Source organism: Oculina patagonica, chromosome 9 (genome assembly GCF_052425735.1).
Source record: "Oculina patagonica isolate OP01 chromosome 9, crgOcupat, whole genome shotgun sequence".
Classification (NCBI taxonomy): domain Eukaryota; kingdom Metazoa; phylum Cnidaria; class Anthozoa; order Scleractinia; family Oculinidae; genus Oculina; species Oculina patagonica.
The window spans coordinates 26,845,400-26,859,237 of NC_135766.1; the positions used below are offsets into that span (position 1 = coordinate 26,845,400).

Consider the following 13,838-nt stretch of genomic DNA (forward strand, 5'->3'; position numbering starts at 1 on the left):
GTAGAGAAATAAGAAAAATTGGAGATTTAAAGTGATTTTGGTAGATGGACAACAGACAGTCCCCCTGACAACCTGTAGTGCTATTGCGTGGGGGTCAACTGTCTGGTGGTGTTTCAAAGATTTTTTCTTTCTTCGACGCCTTCTCTAAATCTCCTAAAATTCTATTCAAATTCGGGTATACCCCCGCCTTAACTTGGCAACTTTAGAGTAGAGGGTAAAGTAAAGTCTGTGTCCGAGCCATGAGGCTCACACAGCCAGAGCTTATCCCGGTTTCCGTAGCATTAAGCGACTAGGAGTATTGCTACTCCCCCCTGGATGGGATGCTAGTCCATCGCAGGGTTGCCCCCCAGCAGTAAATTCGCCGGTACCCATTTATACACCTGGGTGGAGAGAGGCACTGTGAGAGTTAAGTGTCTTGCCCAGAACACAACGCAGCGCCCCGGCCAGGCCTCGAACCTGGGCCGTTCGACTCGGAGTCGAGCGCGCTAACCATTAGGCCACCGCGTCTCCCACGTGTAAAAAACGCTTAGAAAATAAGTTCGGTGGCTTAAGTGTAAGATTGCAGTTTAGTGAGCAAAATCTAAGGATTTAAGGAGAGATAACAAAAAGAATCATCACTCTTTTCGAACACCCTCCCTGGCTAAAAGTTTATTGGAGCCTTTTATTATTACTAGGTGATTCTATTAACCACCATCTTGTTAAATATAAACTTTGTCACTCCAAGGAGCTGAAATTCGAAATTAAAAAGAAAGTAACGTTTCAAATACTGAAAAATACACAGTACCATTCGAAAGAACTGCTAAATAGCTTTCAATACAGACAAAAAATTTATAACCGCAATTATTAAAACTTGTCACACTAGCCCTTTTTAAAAGCTTTCTTAAAAAGATTAAAAAACAATATTTCCCACTGCTAGGTGCGTGAAATGCAAGTTATTGTTTCCAGTCAACTGTTTTGAGGTTTTGTAAAAAGTCTGGACGCTTAAGACGTTTGCCTTTGCCTTTTAGTTTAAATAGTGACTGTTAGTGTTTTATAGTTATAGTTATTAGTTCAGCTTTAGTATCTTAGCGTTGTTTATCTCTGCGCTTGCTCCTTTGTGTTCTAGTTTGTAAATCCAATTCTTGTTCTGTTCCACCGAGTCTGTCTTTGCCGGCGTTTCCTTGTGTTTTGTACGTGTGGCAGAATTCCGGCAAAACAAGATGAGCAACAAGCACCAAATATGGGCATAAAAGTACAAGGACCTGAAACAGAAATGACTATTTACTGTCACATGTCATTATATTTTATTAGCATTATATTGGTTTTCCGTCTGCTTAGCTTTATAATTGGCTAAAAAATCTCGTGCTGTGCGCTCTCTGCCTCCTCCACAGGATTTTCCAGGCGCCAAAAGAGAAACCACCGCGGAGCGCAATCAGAATAAACTGGTAACGAGCGAAAAACGCAAGTGTGGGGTGATGGGAAGGAGAAATTTCTATCTTTAATAGCGCCTCTACTTTTGGCGGGTTTGATTTTATTCCTTTTTCTGTCGCGCGGACGCCACTGGAAACAAGGCAGGTGCGCTCCAACCATATCAGACTAAACAGTTGTGTTTTAGCCAATCAGAAGGAAGCAAAACAACAGCAACTGATTGATTGATCTTTTTCAATGACATGTTCTTATACCCAGCTTACTCACCTCCAGTAATCAATGCTCAGTCGAAGTTCCAAGAGTTGGAAAGGAACCCCGCCTTCAGCAACACACAGAGCTGTCACAATACACGTGATCACATCATACGTCAAGGCCAGAGCACGTGACTTCTGAAAGTAAGGTCTGATGACGCGGCGACCCTGAAAATACGAAAAAAGAAACAATGGCTGATTACCTAATTAGGAACTTTCATACAACAGTTATAAAAAACACTTGATAAATAAAGTTTCTCATTTGTAATCATTTTTTCGTCAACATCGTCGCCAGTCATCTAAGACTGCGAGCAGTCAAATCTTTCATGCGACCGGAAAAGTTATCATTACGCAAATGAGAGCTGAAAGGAGGAGGTAATGGGGCGAGTGGGGAAAAAGACGCGCCTGCAATTCTCGCGGCCCGCTCCATTCTCGTCCCCTTAGCCCTTATCGCTTTTCTTTACATAGCAAGCGAAGCCTTGGCACGAGAACTGAGGAAGAAAGGGCCCTGGGGACATAAAATTTTTGAATTAATTCGAATGTTTTTTGGATTGGCTGTTTGAAACAAAGAATTCTTGAACGGAAGTAAAAACGCAACGACTCTCTCATACATCCTTTTGAAACAACATGACTGCATGCATGAACGAGGGAAGTCCTAGAATCTATGAATGAAAATTCTGTGTCCCAGAGCCCTTCGTTTTTCGTGCAAAGGCACCGCCGGCTAAGAAAAATGAAAAGGGTATGGGGACGAGAATGGGCCTGCTCTATTTGTTGCTTCGCTGCATTAACGTCGCATGCCAGGAAGAGAAAGAGACTGCTCGCAGTCTATAGTCGTCTTGACTTTACTTGAGTTCCTGTGTTTTAGGGGTATGTTATGAAGTTTAAGTTAAATCAAATGAAACTTGCCATCCTTCCCGCCTCTAACATTAGTGCAAATGACAACAGCATCATGTAATATCCGGGGTAGAAGCCATGCCAGATGGAAGATGTGACAAAGACTGCAAGCGTCCTGTACCGAGGGCTTCGCTCATACACTGTTCTGAAAGAGAACATATGCAAATATGATTTAGCATCGAGAAACGTGGATCAGCTACAGTACTTGGTAGGTGGCTGACTCGTCCCCAGTCGTCTTCATATACCTCAGGGAGAGATGGGTACCAAAAAAGGGAGCGCAAGGCATCCCCAGCTCCCCCACCTCGCGTGCTCTCTCCCTTTGCCGCGTGCTATATGAAGCCCTGCTGGTGTTACTGAATTAATCATTTGCCAAATGCTGTGCGTTTAAGAAAGTAAAAGCTGTTGACTTCCCGCCTCACGTACCTTTACTTCCGGTTTCCACCCATTCCTTTTGATCCCCGCCTTTTGCATGTTTTGGAGCTTTTTCTACTGTAAAATATTACGAAATATTGCGAAATTGTTTCTTATTTCTCCCGGTGATCGCCATCTTGGAAATCCCGCTTGACCACTCTGTCTTCTCCTGCCTCCCCCTAGACTGCCCGTTCATGCCTCTCCCCACATCGACCATCGTGATTTCTTGAACTTTCGTTTCTAACAACATTTGCCGCTGTTGTTATTTGCTTGCTTTGTGTTTACTCGGATCATTAGGTTTTTCAGTCTGGGGAATGTGCCAGTTTTGGCAAATCTTCATTGAAGAACTCGAAGAGTTTCCGAATTATTTCATCCAATCAGAAACTAGCGCGAGCGCTCGCGAATAGTCCGAAGCAATCGCGCGAACAATTACGTCATGTTGCTTAGCTTAGGAGGCGGGATTTCCTCAAAAACTGGCCCTTATTCCCCCGACTGTTTTAGTTTCACGTCATCGCCAGGAAACCATCATAATCTAACAACCTTACGTAGAACTGATTTGTTTTGTTAACATGACCAACCTTTTTAACCAGAGGGCAGTAGAAATGTTCCAGTTATCACACACCATCTTCATGCTAGTGGCAAACTAAAAAGAACGAAAAAGAAAAAACACATTCAGCTAGAGGATAGTGTGGTAAGAAAATAAAACTACCAAAATATTGAACATTATTAAAAACTAGCTATTCCTGAGTTTTGACTGGTTAACAGGCAATGGCATATGAGCTCATATACTGCTGACCACAAATATGATAGGTGTACGCGTAAACGACAACATTTGCCGAGCTAAAACTTTGCAATTCTTTGGGCGTTTTTAGTAAAACAATTACTCCACTCGCGCTTGTTGGATATGAGATCATTATAGCCAACTCATATCCAACGGGCACTCATGAAATAATTATTAAATATAATATTAACGTAAAAATTACAAGTGGAAATAAAAACACAGAATACAGTATTACCTCCACTTTAAGGATATTAATATTAGTAACGCGGTCCCACTTGGCTTTTCCATTGTCATCATAACCATTGAACCCCAGTCCACACATGTTGTTCACGGCCTCCGCTGAAAATCAGCAAAACATTACAAGTCTTTCACCTCTCTCGATAGAATAGAAAAGTGTAAAGCAATTTAGTAATAGACCGATTTTGAGATCATTCGGAAACAAATGGCGTTTCGTTTTCTTTGGCTTTACTGAGTTCCATGATTGGTTAAAATAAAAACTCGCGAAACGTGTTTTAACCGATCAAAGGTATTCTACTTTTGTCCAATCAGATGTAAGCTAGACACTTAGCTTGCGAAAGTTCTTCCGAAGATATTTTACCTGTACAGTTACCTCCATTATAACGGACACTTTCGGGGCCACAATCAGACTCGTACCCAGTCGTTACTCGTTTTTGGCTACGTTCGAAGAGGATGATGGGAAGGACGTAGAAAAAGTAAAATAAGTTCGTCCTTCCCTTGATGCCTTGCGCGCCGCTAAAAAAGCAAGAGAAGCGACTGGGTACGAGTCTGGGCCACAATATGGTATCCGTAATTACGGAAGTCCGTAATAGCGGGAGTTTGGAGAGCACGAAAGAAGCGTAAGAGTAGCTCGAGGCTATGGCCGAGAGCAACTCAATCTTCTTAAGTGCTCTTCAAACTTCCTACATGCACCATAACTCGACAGTGCACAGCTAAAAGCATATGGAAATTTTCCTGTCGAAGCGATTTGCTTACGCTCTCAGCGTGCACGCTTACGTAATTATCATTCGCCGGGACCTCATTTTTCGTCGGTAATAAAGGGGAAATAGCGAGGTGTCCGAAAGACGGGCGTTGATTGTGTTCAGTATACAGCAGTTAAATGTTAAATACAAGAAAATGAAAGTGAAGTTGCCTTACCCACTTTGAATGCAAAGTAGTATCTTAGCTTGGAGACTGTAGCACTGATCCAGCCGTATATGACTCTCCAGTAGAAAGGCTCTGACGCAATAAACTTGGGATCTAACAAAGGCGAACGCAAAGTATATTACACGGTACCTGAGTGGTTTATCGAAACTATAAGAAATGCACCTGTAAATACTACGTCAATTAATAGAATAAACGTTATAAAGTCTTCGTTTTTTTGCAGAATTTTAAAAACATATTTCTTACAATAGGTGTAAAGGAACGTATATAAAGTGGCATAATGAACAAACGAAAGAGCGAACGAGCGAACGAACGAACGAACGAATCAACGGGAAAGACGGACGGACGGACGGACGGACGGACGGAACGAACGAACGAACGAACGAACGAACGAACGAACGAACGAACGAACGCTGAATTAAATTCACGTACCTGCATTTTTAGGTATCGAATAATCTGCATCTGTTAGGTACAAAATGTACATGCACAAAAATCCTGATGACAACTTTTTAATAACATCCATCTGGTGCAATAGAATAAGAAAATCAAAAATTAGTTATATTTACTTATGTAAAGTATAGTAAGTTGTGAAGAAGACACAAGTTCTCTTACCAAAGGTGAAGGCTCTTTCTCGCCTGGTTTCTGAGTAAAAGAAAAAGAAACAAAGAAAAAAAATACAAAGTTAGGGAAATGGTCAAAACTATTGTACTCAGACAGGACCCACCACTCTGCAAAACAACAGGTGGTCTCTTCATGTACCTTCCCATTCCCCACCTTAAAAGATGGTGTCTTGTTTGTATAGCTCCCACTCTATCAGAAGTAGAAACTAAGAAAAAGATTTAAACATCCTTAAATTGTGCCATTTCTCCAGCAATGCAAGCTTAATGCACACCTAATATGAAAGTCTTAACTCAAATTTGGAAGCCAATAAATTTTGTCCATTTGGCTAATCAGACAGGTGGTATCTTGCATACCCCCCCCCCCCCCCCCAACCCCTACACAAGGTGGGTCCTCGTCGAGTACACTTGACCACTTCCCTTAGAGCCTCTTCTTTGACTTTACATTTCCTGAGCTCTTTGATTGGCTCAATCCAGAGAACACATTGTTTTCTCAGCCAATCAAATTTAATACCCGTTACCGTAACAGTCTTGACCTGCTTACGGCTACGCGACTTTTTCCACCGATTATATATTTCCCGTGCTTGTGAAAGGGTTTTTCCGAGCTTTCAGGCGATTCCTGACCTATTTCTTTTCGTTGTTACCGGTTACTTGCTTTCCCGTGCACGCCATTCATTACACGCCCTTGTCTGGTCTTGCTAGGCATCCCCCCTGGGTACATGTTTTCCCGCGCTTTTCACCATTTTTTTTTTTGCGCTTTTTGCCTGCTACACGTTTTCCCGCGCTTTTTGCCTGTTACATGTTTCCCCTCGCTTGCCACCGATAACATGTTCCCTTTGTACCAATTCTAGTTTGGATCTGCACAAATAGTCGTACAGTGAACAAACGTCAGGAGCTGCAAAAACAGTCATCTTAATCAGGATTTTCATGGAAACGCTTGCCAATGGCAGCGATCGCCTGATAAGAGGCAGAGATTCACAGCGGGCTTGTTGCTTGTGTGGTTATAGTACCTTTGGTCTGATATCTGAGCCGTCAATAAAATCATTAAATTCTCTGAAGGTACAGACAGGTCCAGCTAGTATCGTGCTGAAGTGAAACAAATAGCTGAAGTATTCCAACAAAGATGGGACTCTCCTGTAGTAAAAACACAAAGGATTAGAAATAAAAAACTCTGAAAAATCTCATTTGACAAAAGATTCACATAAACAAACTCAGAAAGGAAATGGTGTCTATGGTATCCGTTTTTCTTCAACATTCTTTAGTCAGAGGTGACAAAATAAAACATTTGCGCAAGCTTAGTAGAACACTCCATGACGTCATGTCTCATGACGTCATAAGGATACGTTTACGTCATGATGCGTCTCTGCAGTCAACTTCAGCCCCAGGCCCTAGCATGCTCTCCGGGACGGGATTTACTCCGTAAACATAGCTTACACAGCTTAGTCATAGGAAATAAAGGGAAGAAATCAACATCTTACCTGAGTTTCTCTCTTTTTTGCTCGTCTGTTAACTTGTTTTCCTCTCTTGCAAGACCTGTTAAGCGTGTTAAGCGACAGGTTGAAGGATAGCGAAGCAGGGGGAGCAGGGATGGCGCAGTGGTGAGAGCGCTCGCCTCCCACCAATGTGATCCGGGTTCGAATCCCGGAACCAGCGTCATATGTGGGTTGAGTTTGTTGTTGGTTCTCGTCCTTGCTCCAAGAACTTTTCTCGGGGTTCTCCGATTTCCCTCCCTCCAAAAAACCAACACTTCTTAATTCTAATTCGACATGGAATACACGGCCCCACAAGCTTCTAGCTTCAAATACAACCACGTTTAAATAAACGTTATTTATTATATTTTTGTTTAGGAGAATAGTTTTAGCCAGGGAACATAATTTTTAATTATCTTATGTCTGTAGGTGACGTTCAAGCAGTAGACGAGCGCACACTGTATTCACTACATGCCACTTCTAACTTGTTTGTAAACAGTTTTAAAATTGGTTTTTAATAACTTACCATCATGAAGGTTGTATGCTATGTAGATAACTTTCTGAACTATCAACATCAGAGGCCTAAAACCAAGATAAGGTGTAAAGTATAAGTATTAAAATACAATCTCTTTTCCAGACCACGAGTTCCAACAAAGCTTTCTGCTGCTGGCAAAATGGTCAGAATAATACCCGTGTGTTATTTTCGTTTATCAGAGCCTTCAAACGAGTGAGTTTTACGTGCCATTAACGAGTGAATAATTTGTATAAAAATCCAAGAAGCACTTCATTTACACGGTGTATTTGTTTGAAAGTCGTAGTAAAATTCAGCGTATAAAAGAGGGACTTTTATAGGGGGTCGTACATTCGTACATTGTGTTATTTTCGTTTATCAGAGCCTTCAAACGAGTGAGTTTTACGTGTCATTAACAAGTGAATAATTTGTATAAAACTCCAAAAGGTCTTTACACGGCGTATTTGTTTGAAAGTCGTAGTAAAATTCAGCGTATAAAAGAAGGACTTTTATAGGGGGTCGTACATTCCGCAAATCGCCATATTTTGTTCTTACTAGACCGCAAACAGATTCGTTTTTTTTTCTAAAGACCGAAACCGCAATAATTTCTCGACCATAAACCGCAAGATAAATTACGAATGTACCCGCAAATTGACACTCAAAATTAGAGAGATTAAGAATGAGGTTATACGGCAAACGGGAGCTTGACTTTCATTTTGTTACCTTTCTATCGAATTATAAAATTTCTCCCTTATAAAAATAGGGAAAAATCCCACATTCATGACAAACACAAAGCTACTCATTTCCGTGTACGAACGCCAAACGGCAGACGGCAGAAGTTGAGTTTTTGCCGTTTGCGGAAAAAAATAAACGTAATGCTTGAATTCTCTCTTTATTGGCTTAAACCGCCAATAAAATATAACGTCATTTTTCCTTATTCAATTGGGATATGTCTTTCTGTAAAGATTTTGTTCATGTCGGTAATTGACTAGGAAAGCTGCTGGCAAATTGATCATCAATAACCTACCCAGAGAAATCCACGGCATGTTTTCCATAGTTTGTTATTTGTCTGTAAATATGTGCTACAGATAACGTTCCCATTGCAGCGATGAACACAAATCTGAAACATGTAAAAAATTAAAAATTAAAAATGCTTCCTTTCAGAGAGTTGTCCGGTGTAAATGAAGATTTAATATTGCTCCACAGACAAAAATGTCGAAAATGCAACCATTTACATATTTTTCTGCACTTTCATTCATCCAGTCAGTTTTCCTAAAGCAGAAAATAGATGCAATGAAAAATTTGTAAAAAGAAGTGAAGATATAAAAAAAACAAGTTAAATATTTAATAAATCAGTTTTACTCTTACTTCACAAACGTTTATTGCATAAAATATGCTCGTGTTCTGTACCCAGTTCGTCACCAGGACTGCTCGACTAATTGTGGAAGGGACTTACCTGTGTACCACTGTAGGACTTACAACAGCAGTAATAACATAGCAAACAACGCTCAATCCAACAAGAATTAAATTTTCCCTGCAAATTAACAAAAAAAACGGTAATTAAGGCAAGCCGCTATACTAAAGATAGAACACGCACAAAAACACGCAAAACTAAATTTGACCTCTGATCACTTCGTCAGGAATGATTAGGAGCCTATAGCACTGAAAACGCCTCTATGAAAAATGCACAGACTAAAGTTAATATATGGATAGTTTCGCATAAGTGCTGTAAAAAAAAGTAGTTATTCCTTGAAAGTCATAATGAGGGGTGAACTAGCCGAAGAAAATGCTACAAAAAGAGCCAAAAAATCCTTGGGCTCCAGAATTGCTTAGTTTTAACGACTGAGCTACCATTCTCGTCCCCATAGCCCTTTCGTTTCTCTTAGCCGGCTGGGCCTTGGCACGAGGAAAAAAAGGGCTCTGGGGACAAAGGATTTCAGTCCTAGATTCTAGGACTTCCGGATTTCATGTATGCAGTCATGACGTTTCAAAAGAATATATGAGAGAGTCGTTACGTTTTCGACTTCCGTTTAGGTATTCTTTGTTCCAAACAGCCAATCAAAAAAATTCGAATTAATTCAAAAATCCTATGTCCCCAGAGCCCTCCGTTTTCTCGTGCCAAGCCGGCTAAGAGAAACGAAAGGGCTATGGGGACGAGAATGCTGAGCTACGAGAACAGATGAGGGCAAGGCGTGGGTAGAATAGATGGTATTTTGGCATGAAAAACTGAATGAGAATTTAAGGGACCGTGTCACGGATTTTAGCCACAGTTAGGCATCGGAAAATGGCAACCAAATTGGGTGACATTAAAATAGCCACTTAGAACAGTTATAAAGGAACATTTCAATAACGTAGCAAATACAAAACAAGGTACGGATGGACAACAGTTGAAGATTGAAACGAATTGTGATACGGGTTTTTGAAATACTGTTGGGCTGAACAGTTTTAAAAGTTAGTCTCGGTTGTTTGTAACTTTTCATTATAATGCTCAGGAGACATTTTTCGTTGTTATGAAGCTATGGTTTTGTCGATCTACATCAAAAGAAGTAATTTCTTCGCAAACATTGAGTTTCATAGTGAGTATTTGGCAAAATCCAATAAAACAGGCTAAACTCAGCCGTGACACAGTAATTTTATTTTTCTTTGGACGAGAGCTTTTTAGCGAGCATTTTTATGCTTATAAGCGCATCACCATTAAATGTTTGATTGACTGACTGACTGATCTGATCGGGATTGATTGATTGATTGATTGATTGATTGATTGACATAAATGACACTGACACCACGTGGTGGTGGTAGTGCACTGAATCTCTTGAGCGATATTTCGATACGCTACCTTGGCCCAGAGTGTGATGTTGTTTAAAAACAAATACATGGCTTCTTTCGCTTCATTACTACGCCGTTTATGCGCTTAATCTGGTGCATTTTAACCGTTTTCGTTCCATTGTGGAGGCTATTGATCATAATGTATACTGCGCGATTTGAGGATTTTTTTGTGCAAGGGTGCTGTATCGTTCGTTGTTTTTTTCGTTCGACAGGCGAAGCAGCAAAGCAATTGTAAAAGCCTATTTCGGATTTTTTTTTTTTTTTTTTGAAATTAGCTTTGTCACATTAATCAATTAATTTATTCCTTTGTGTTAACCGAAAACTTTGCTCAGCTGCCCAGCTCTTTAAACAAGTCATTTTCATTTAACTAAGACGTTACACACACCTGGTCTTGAGAAAAAAAAGTCGCATGGAAAGATCCTTTCTCTGAGGCCCCGTCCACACCAAACTCGGATAAATTTGGAATTTTGCACCAAAAACGAATTAAATGTTTCCGTATCTGGATAAAATTGGATAGTAGAGCATGCAGCTGAGCATGCGCCATTAAAATTAAAATACCACTTTGTGTCGCCAACGTTTTCTAAAAGCTCCGTTTTCGGCTGTCCACACTACACCACCTAGCCGCCGTTTTAAACTGAACGGTTGGCCAAAATGCGTTTTTAAATTTATCCAGATTGGTGAAGACTGGAGTGGCCTAAATGATCCTAGAAAGGCTCCTACTTCTCTGCATAATATTAGCTTTTTAATCAAGATGGTTACAACAATTGATGCAAGAAGAGCTTTAAATCCTGTCCAAAGACGGCCTTTGGGTATAAACCTTATTAATAACTCAGAGAAAACTCGGTACCGCACTTTTTTCCGAGTATTGATCTCGCTCTTTTTACTTCCAAAATTCACGTATTTACCTTCGTATTGAAAACAAAGAACGAATTAATTTTCTATAAGTCTCCAGGTGAAATGATAACTCAGCCAAGCCGTTTTATTTCAGAAGCGAAAAGCTTAAGGTAAACGCGGTAGCCAGTTGATCGTCAAAATCGTCTTGCATCTTTCAAAGAACTATGGATGTTACATCAGCTCGTCACGCACGAAGCGTTGTGTGACCAACCTACTTGTTCATTCACGAAAACATCAACATTCTAGAACTTTCAAGTTCTAAAACGATAGTGAAACCTCACTTAATTTCCATTAAGAAAAAGACACATTTGTCTGAAATCGGCTGGCTGCCACTAATAATCAACAAGATTTGAAAAACTCGCAAAAAAATTTTTTAAGAAAAAACACAACCGTCGTCTTTGCGTCGGCTGTAAACAAAGCAAGCAAGCTACAATCGCAGAAAAAAAATGTTTTGCAAAGTTTTGCCTTTTTCGTGAGAACGAACCGATGTACGGCATAAATTAAATTGCAGAGCACACTGAGCAAAATTAACTGAAAAAATTGCTACAAAAATACACGTATTCCAGCTTCGTTTAAGCGGAACGCGGCGCTCAAATGATTATGTGTCAAATATGAATTAATGATGTGACTGTTTTAACATAATTTTCTATCAAAAAAAGCTTCTTAAAACGGCGATTTCAAAAGAATTTCGCTTATCACATACAGGGTATAACAGACAAAAACAAGAACAAAAATCAAGCAGTTGTAAACGTTATTTTCATTTAAAATTCATCAAAGCCATTGGCGCGTGAATGATCTCTGAAGTTGAATGATCTTGTAGTTTAGTTTACTTTACATTAGTTATGCTGTTTTCGCACGTCTTATGTCCAAACTCCAACAAATTAACTACACGTTTTCAATAGCGAGTGAGAAGATCTAGTAGATATCCTAATAATGATGTATAAGTCGTGATCCTAACGGCTCGCTATTTACCCTGAAATTATCTTATTCGAATTTAATATAAGTATCCTCCCTGCGGGGCTTTTATGTTGTGATAAATATTTGTTCTTAATTTTCCTTGACACAGCATTAAAATTGATATAGCTAACCACCAGAGTTATTCATGATCTGCCCTTGTGACCGTCACAATACCGCGAAAAGCTCTTATAGTTACGTAAGCCTGGAGTAAATGACTTGAATACTTCTCGTAAGCAAATGAGCAGTGTATTATAAAAGTAAAGCTTACCAGCCAAAACAAAAACAGGCTATAGAAATACCCCAGACAAGGCCCACTGATCTCCGTGTAGTCGTGGAAACTTGGTTTGGATGAAAAACGATCCGAAACACCAGACCAAGAGGCAGGCATAATAACATACAGAATACAAAGTTAATCTAAAAACAAGACAAAATAAAACGGCATTAATATGCTACTCCCGACCTTGCACCGTGATTAATCTTTCGTGTGTGCATGTTGTTGTTCACACTTTGTGTACACGTTTACAATTTAGAGTTACGTTCGGTTTCGTACCTTGTCGATGGAGAAATTCGTAATTCGTGAGACCTCTAACAGGAGATTATTTATGCCTTGCATGATGGCTAAATTTCAGGCGCCTTTCGCTAAACTACAACAACTCTTTCGCAGAACAACTAGTTATCTCGGCCTTTGTAACTGGGTGTTTTGTGACATAATAATAAAACTGGCTCCCAGACTCCAGGACACTCCAAGCTCCAGAGCTTTGAATGAATTATTTCACGCACGACCAACTGTAGTAAGTTTCAGGAACACAGGACATGCATCTTGGCATGCATTTGCAGTGAAAGTAAAAAAAATAAAAGTGGACTTTGATAATAGAATTTGTGAAGTCACAATGGTCGTTTCAAAAATGACGTCGTGCGCGCGAGACTTGCAAAAAGTCGCGAGCGCTTTCGCGAACTGATACACCCTATTAGGTTATTTGCTTCTATGAATAAATACACATGCATATGATAATAGAGACAAAAGGACCAATATTTATATTCAAACATCCTCGCATATCTTAACAAAATTTTGACACCTGAATCCTTTAAATTGGGCTCAATGTCTTTCATAGGTTCGCGTTAATTGCGAATCCATAGTGGTTTATAACTTGTCAAAACAAGTTTTCTGTAACATTGCGCGTGTGTACAATAGGAAACGAACCAATTTGTCTTTGGTCTCCATGAGAACCCCCGAAAATTTTGGCCTTTATTAAGACCAAAACTTTGACTTTTCCATTCCCTATTTTTTAGCCATACATAATTTTGGTCATTTAGCTTGTGTTAGAGAATAACTTTTCTAATCTATAATCTATTCTAATCTTTTATTCTATCATTTAGATTTGCTACATCGTGTTGACGAGTTCCACAGTTGCAAACCTATTTTATTGATTCTAACGTTGTTGGTGCATGTCTCGCAAAGTCTGCCTTTTTACATGGTAACGGAATTGCTGTATTGTTTGTTAGAGAATGACCCTTCTCCCCCTTCTCCCGGGAGCTGTTATTTGCCCGGAGAAGAACAGATAAATAGGAAAGTTTTACAGTGCGGCTGCTGTAACCGGGGTCACCCAGACAAAGTTAACCAATCACAAAGCAAATGACATTCATTTGTACAGCATGTGA

At 39.9% G+C, this 13,838-nt stretch overlaps 1 protein-coding gene across 3 annotated transcripts in view; it reads right to left on the reverse strand.

Annotated features, from left to right (window-relative positions):
- The window catches only part of LOC144664704 (membrane-bound glycerophospholipid O-acyltransferase 2-like), a 38,335-nt gene extending 25,288 nt beyond the window's left edge, over positions 1 to 13,047 (reverse strand). The window contains exons 1-15 of one of the 3 annotated variants that reach the window (XM_078525901.1): positions 12,730 to 13,030; positions 12,448 to 12,593; positions 8,959 to 9,036; positions 8,530 to 8,622; positions 7,518 to 7,573; positions 7,001 to 7,055; positions 6,533 to 6,656; positions 5,518 to 5,547; positions 5,338 to 5,428; positions 4,900 to 5,001; positions 3,980 to 4,083; positions 3,542 to 3,606; positions 2,565 to 2,697; positions 1,675 to 1,826; positions 621 to 1,241 (exon numbers count right to left, since the gene is read on the reverse strand). In XM_078525901.1, the coding sequence (XP_078382027.1) occupies positions 1,046 to 1,241; positions 1,675 to 1,826; positions 2,565 to 2,697; positions 3,542 to 3,606; positions 3,980 to 4,083; positions 4,900 to 5,001; positions 5,338 to 5,428; positions 5,518 to 5,547; positions 6,533 to 6,656; positions 7,001 to 7,055; positions 7,518 to 7,573; positions 8,530 to 8,622; positions 8,959 to 9,036; positions 12,448 to 12,593; positions 12,730 to 12,792 (1,488 nt within the window). In that variant the 5' untranslated portion in view covers positions 12,793 to 13,030 and the 3' untranslated portion in view covers positions 621 to 1,045. Of the gene's footprint in view, positions 1 to 620; positions 1,242 to 1,674; positions 1,827 to 2,564; positions 2,698 to 3,541; positions 3,607 to 3,979; positions 4,084 to 4,899; positions 5,002 to 5,337; positions 5,429 to 5,517; positions 5,548 to 6,532; positions 6,657 to 7,000; positions 7,056 to 7,517; positions 7,574 to 8,529; positions 8,623 to 8,958; positions 9,037 to 12,447; positions 12,594 to 12,729 lie in introns of those variants that run through there. The other 2 variants (XM_078525903.1, XM_078525902.1) reach the window with 2 other exon arrangements.
- Positions 13,048 to 13,838: the final 791 nt, after the last annotated feature.